This window comes from Volvox carteri, assembly GCF_000143455.1.
Source record: "Volvox carteri f. nagariensis unplaced genomic scaffold VOLCAscaffold_16, whole genome shotgun sequence".
In the NCBI taxonomy this organism is placed as follows: domain Eukaryota; kingdom Viridiplantae; phylum Chlorophyta; class Chlorophyceae; order Chlamydomonadales; family Volvocaceae; genus Volvox; species Volvox carteri.
In genome coordinates this window covers 907795-913422 of record NW_003307559.1, presented here as the reverse complement: position 1 = coordinate 913422, position 5628 = coordinate 907795, and the positions used below count along the sequence as shown (strand labels likewise).

At 55.4% G+C, this 5628-nt stretch overlaps 1 protein-coding gene across 1 annotated transcript in view; it reads left to right on the top strand.

The window, feature by feature from the left end:
• The window catches only part of VOLCADRAFT_104498 (uncharacterized protein), a gene marked incomplete at both ends in the record, with an annotated part of 12575 nt that overhangs the window by 2735 nt on the left and 4212 nt on the right, over nt 1-5628 (top strand). The window contains 7 exons of the mRNA XM_002949912.1: nt 362-517; nt 1053-1206; nt 1559-1632; nt 3108-3207; nt 3913-4022; nt 4389-4864; nt 5113-5201. Coding sequence (XP_002949958.1) covers nt 362-517; nt 1053-1206; nt 1559-1632; nt 3108-3207; nt 3913-4022; nt 4389-4864; nt 5113-5201 — 1159 coding nt within the window. The remainder of the gene's footprint in view (nt 1-361; nt 518-1052; nt 1207-1558; nt 1633-3107; nt 3208-3912; nt 4023-4388; nt 4865-5112; nt 5202-5628) is intronic.

Genomic DNA, 5628 nt, shown 5'->3' with positions numbered 1-5628 from the left:
CAGCTACGCGGCGCTGGGGGTGTCCATCGCGCTTCTTCATCATGGAGCTGGCGATAACACTCAAGTATTGGGTGAGGGGGGGAGGGGGGGAGGGGGGGAGGGGAGGGGGAAGGTGATGGGTTTAAAGTGTGCGGGCTGAGGTTCTCGCATCGGGGGAATACCGTGTTTGTGTGTGTGTGTGTATGTGGCTTTATTACCCGGTGTATCCTACGGTCCCCCGCCCTCCGTGCCCCACCGTCCACTCATCTGCACATTAAAACACACACGCTCACATATCTTCCGCTCGCTTCACCCGTCACCGGTTCCCCCTTCCTTCCCCTTCCCCCCCCCAAAAATACACACACACGCACACACGGCCCAGATGGGCGGCAGCGCCATGGTCGTACACCACCTGGGTTCCCTGGCCAGTGTGTTGAGTGCGTCTTGGTGGGGCGACGGGCACTGCTTGACGCTGTGGATGTTGTCAACGGAGCTCACCACCCCCTTCATCGCGCTGCGGTTCCTCCTGGACAAGGCGGTAGGAGGAAGGGGAGGGAGGGGGGAGGGGGGAGAGGAAGGGGGGAAGGGGAGGGGGGAGGGGGGAGGGATCTCCTAGAGTGGGCTGGGAAGTATGTATAAGTCGAGGAAGTAATTGTCAAGGGGGAGGGGGGAAGGGGTTGGAAGGGGTGGGGGAAGCAGCTGGCGGTACTACGTGGTAGGTGTGCGGGGTGGTGTTGGGGGGCCAGGGAAAGGGGGGAGGAGGGGAGGGGGGAGGTAGAGGTTGCCCGGGTGAGTCTTGGCAGCCTTTGCATTGCTGCCGTGTTGCTCTGTGCGCGGTGTTTTCTCCCCCCCCCCCTTTCCCCATCCACAACCATGATTGTCTTTCTACACCCCCCCCACACACACACATACAGACATACAGACATGCAGACACGTGTACACACATCTCTCCCCTCCCCCAACGCGCACATACATACAGAATACACACACCTCCCCCCCCACACACACACACCCCGCGCACACACGCCCATTCACACATACATACATACGTACATACGTACGCACACATACAGGGTCTCAAGTCCCACCCTGTGTATGTGGTCAACGGTATCGCCATTCTGATTTCCTGGACAGTGGCGCGACTGCTCAACTTCGTGCCGTTCTTTTCGGTGGTGTGGCAGCACCGTGCCGACATTCCCCTCCTGAAACCCGTGTCACAAGTCCTATGTGAGTGTGTATGTGTGTGTGTGTGCCGTAACAACTACTACTGCTGCTACTGCTAGTGCTACTGTCGCTACTACTACTACTACTGCTGCTACTGCTGCTGCTGGTTAAGGGCTAATGGTGGTGCTACAGCTGTCCTCATGACGCTTGTATTGCTTCTACTGACGCTGATGCCGTAACGTAACATGATACGACATTGTACGACATATCATAATTTTTGAATTTTGCCTTTTCCGGTAATTAACATGTCTATCCCAGCCCCGGGCCTTTCCCATTGTTGAGTGTCTCTCCCGTTCCCCCCCAAAACCCCCTTCCCCCTCCCCCCCCAACTCCCCCAACTTCCCCCCAACCCCAGTGGTGGTGTTTCCAGTCATCCTGGCCGGGCTCAACTGCTACTGGTACACGAAGATCGTGCGGGGAGCCATCAAGGTGCTCGGGCCGGGGCGGGAAAGGCGGAGCAAACCCGCGGACAAGGCCGACTGAGGGGACGAGGAGGAGGAGGGGGAGAAGGAGGAGGAGGAGAGGGCACATAGAAAGACATAAGTGGATATACGCAGATAGATACACAGAGAGTAGGTGAGAATTAGAGAACGTAGTACGGCAGTACTACGCTGTACAGAAGTACAGCAGGTTATTAGGTAGTTTATTCTTCCCGACGGGTTTGTACCCTAATGGTGGTGCTGTGTGGCGCGGCGTGCGTGTGTGTGTGTGTGTGTGTGTGTGCCTTTACAGGCTGAAATCACATTGCCTGATACTGCGATAGTGTGTGAGAGTGGAAGGAGTGAATGCTAGAAGGGCCGAACATGTCGTACGGCAGGATACATTCGTTTCTGTGTTAGCCTGTCTGTATGTATGTGCGTACATATGTATGTCTGTGCGTGTGTGTATTTCCTCCGTACGTATCAGCGCTACCACCATGGTCGGGTCGTGAACGAGGCGGTCGGTCTAGGCTCCTGGGGGGGTCGGGGGGTTTTACGGGGGAAGGAAATAGATCAGAAGTGTCGCGTGTAAGTGTTATTATGTGCGGATGGGTGCATGTGTGTGTGTGTGTGTCTGTGTGTGTGAGAGAGAGAGAATGTGTGTGTGTGTCAGGGACGAGAAGTGGGTTTGCGCGGAGTGTGCGGAGTGTAGGGGAGTGAGAGGAGAAGTGGAGAAGAGAGGGTCGAGGGGGGGAAGTGACGAGGGAGACCTGCAAGGGGCCGGGGTGTGTGGGGGGCCGGAGATGTATTTGTGTGTGTGTATATATGCACGTGCGCGTGTAAGACATGATAGCATATATCATCACATCACATCACCACGAAAAAGGGATGGAGGGGGTTACGAGGCTGGCCAGGAGGAGGGTGTGTATGTCGTACTGCTTACGGCTTAGGATTCTCCTTGCCAGCCGTGCCCGTCCCACTCACCACCAGTGTACGACTCCTGGTTTTGTTTTTGAGTTTTTTGCCCCTTTCCCCCTTCCTCCCCCTCATCCCGGGGTCGTGCTCTTCTTTTCCCCCTTCCCTTTAACGACATCGATCATCCCCACCGTCTGTAATTGCCAGTGGCTTAATCAGGCCTTATCCTCATTGCTCAACCGGCAAAACGCTCCCTTGATTTCTACACACATACACAAAAACATACATACATACATACACACATACAGTCGCCCTTCGCCACTGCAGCGCCGCTATTTTTCCTACGGGCTCTTGACATCAACCTTTCGTTCTTGTCAAACACTCCATTGAAATTTTACGTACGGTAGGTACGTCTGCAGTTGCATTGGAAATTTCAAACACACGTCGCTGTTGACTATGGAGCTCGGTTCGGTATGAAGTTACTCTTCAGTGTCCGTCCCGCCGTCCATCGGCATTAACCTCATCGCGGCTCCGAAGCTCATTAGAACACACACACATACGTACACGCAGCTTCGTACCGGTATCGTACTGTACTACAGGCACTGTGTTTTGGGCGCAGCTCAGGACATTGGAGGACTAACGTTGCGCGTGGTGTTGAGGACTAACGACGGTGAGAGCAGGAAGTTAGGTTGCCTGACCACGATGACGATGAATGACGACGCAGGATCTGGATGTGCTGGATTGGTGGATACAGATTGAACACCCGCTTCGCGTACTTTGGTCATTCGGATCTTTGGCATCTTTGCGAACTTGGTGCTTAACATGGGGCAATTTTCAGGATCCAACGACCCACTTGATGCATCGGTTGTGCTCGATAAGAGCAATATATGGGCAGTTGGGCAGACAGTGGGCAGTTGGGCGTGATGTACGACAACTCCGATACTGTTGGCCCCGGTTGGTTTTGATTTATTTGCAAGCTCTTTTAAGTGATATCCGCACAAATGTGTGTCTATTTGTATTTATTACGCATACGTTAAAGGGACATAGCTCTTTCCGCGCGCGCCCGCTTATCGTCGCACTTCGTCTTGTTAGTTTACTTGCTGACCGTAGTAGACTTCATTTCCTATGCAGCTGAGCATGTCTTCAACCTTTAGCAGGCGTTTTTATTTGTCGCATAAGAAAGCATTCCGGCTGAGACCACCGCGCCCTAGCTTGCACGACCGCCTTACTACATCTTGCCCAGCGACAGCATCAGACGGAACCGAATCAGAGCATTTACTTTTGCGTTTTATCGGATCGCTAGCTGCTTCAGCAATCCTGCTTGGTGAAAGCAGTCCGGCGTTCGCGGTCCTGAACTCTCCCAATGCCCAAATAGCACGCAGCGTTGACGCAGCGTTGCGGAGATCCATACCCGCTTTCAATCCAGATGTGAAAACTATACAAAAAAGTCTAGAAGATGTCCAATATTATCTTCGCATTCCACAGGTAAGACGAAGGGTGCTGGAACAAGGGGGCAGTCCCCACCTTCGCCACTCACGCCATTGCCGCCAACCGGCCTTTAAAGTCCTAACCCTCCCCCGGCCCAGGCACGCCTGTCCTCGGCCATTACTTGGCCTAACACCAGCGCCCTTCATCCCACAATCATATTCGCTGCTTCCTTTCTCCGTTCAATCATTGCATTATATATTGCTCCCTCTACATTCAAACTCGTTTTGCTCTATCTCTCTCCCCCCTCTTGGAAGTCCCCTTTTTCCCTTTCGGAATCCCTAAACACGGCCACAATCCTCCTTCCCTCCCCTTTCTCACCCCCTTAACCCCCTCCACTTCCTCCCCTCCCTTCCGCCATTGCAGCGCAAGCCCTGGGGCAGCATGGCAGCCAATGTTGCCAACTGTCTGGCCCTCGCCCAGCGGCCCGACCTCATCCTTACCGGCGTACCCCCCGCCGCTACCCCCGCCGCCGAAACCCTTCTCGACTCGCTCACCACCTCGCTCCGAAAGCTCGAACTCGCAGTCAAAACCCAACAACCCGACGCGGTCGCTCTCCGAGTCTCCGATGCGCTGCGCACCGTAGCGGATCTGGAGCTCCTACAGGCGCCCGGACTTCCTTTTTTGATTCCCAAAGAGTACCAGTCGCTGCCGCGTCTTGTGGGGCGGGCGGTGGTTGAGTTGACCGTGGAGAAGCGGGACGGGTCGTTGGGTTTCCTAGACCCTGTTGCCGGCGGCCCGGCGAGGACGGGTCGGCTGGTGCTGACGCTGGACGGATACAGTGCGCCGCTGAGCGCGGGAAACTTCCTGAAGAACGTAATGGATGGGTTGTACAATGACAGGTATGTACGGATGTACGACTAAATGTACGAGTATAGTGTACAAATAAAAGTATGTATGAATGCATGTGAGATTGTGTGTGTATTGTTTCTTCTGGTGGGCCAACGTGGGGGTGCAGGGGGAGCTGCACTGGTGATCTAGAGCTCATGATCCCACAACCACCACCAGGACTCACAGCCACTTCCATCGCCGTCACCACCACAACCCCAAACTCCTTCAATCGTGTGTGGCCCCCCCCCGGCCCCTACAGGCCCCTCCAGGTCAACTACACGTCAATATTCGTACAGGGATCACCCACCCTGGAGCGGCCTCCCGTGCCGCTGGAGATATTGCCTGCGGGTGAGAAACGGAACTGGTGAACGGGTTTCGGAGCTGGCTTGTGATGGCGGGCCTGGCTGAACCCGAAACCGCGCTCCCGGGAGCCCTAGCTGCTAGGCTGAACGCTGACCTGTACCGGCGGCTAGATTTCCCCCTCCCCCCCTCCACACACACATGCTCGTCAGCACACAGCAATTTCAGCAGAGTAGCAGCAGCAGCAGTAGCAGCAGTCCCCTCCGTGACTTCCTCTCCCCCGCCTCTCCTGCTCCTCCTCGTCCCTCCACTCTCTCCCTGCCACTCGGAGGGGCATCAGACACCCCCTCCATCAAGTATATCCCGTACATCGCATTCACTTCTGTTCAATTTCCTTCCGCCATTCCGATTCCGTCATATCACCTCCCCCCACCTTTCTCCACTCCTCCCCTCCCCGGGTAAACATCCCCCCCCC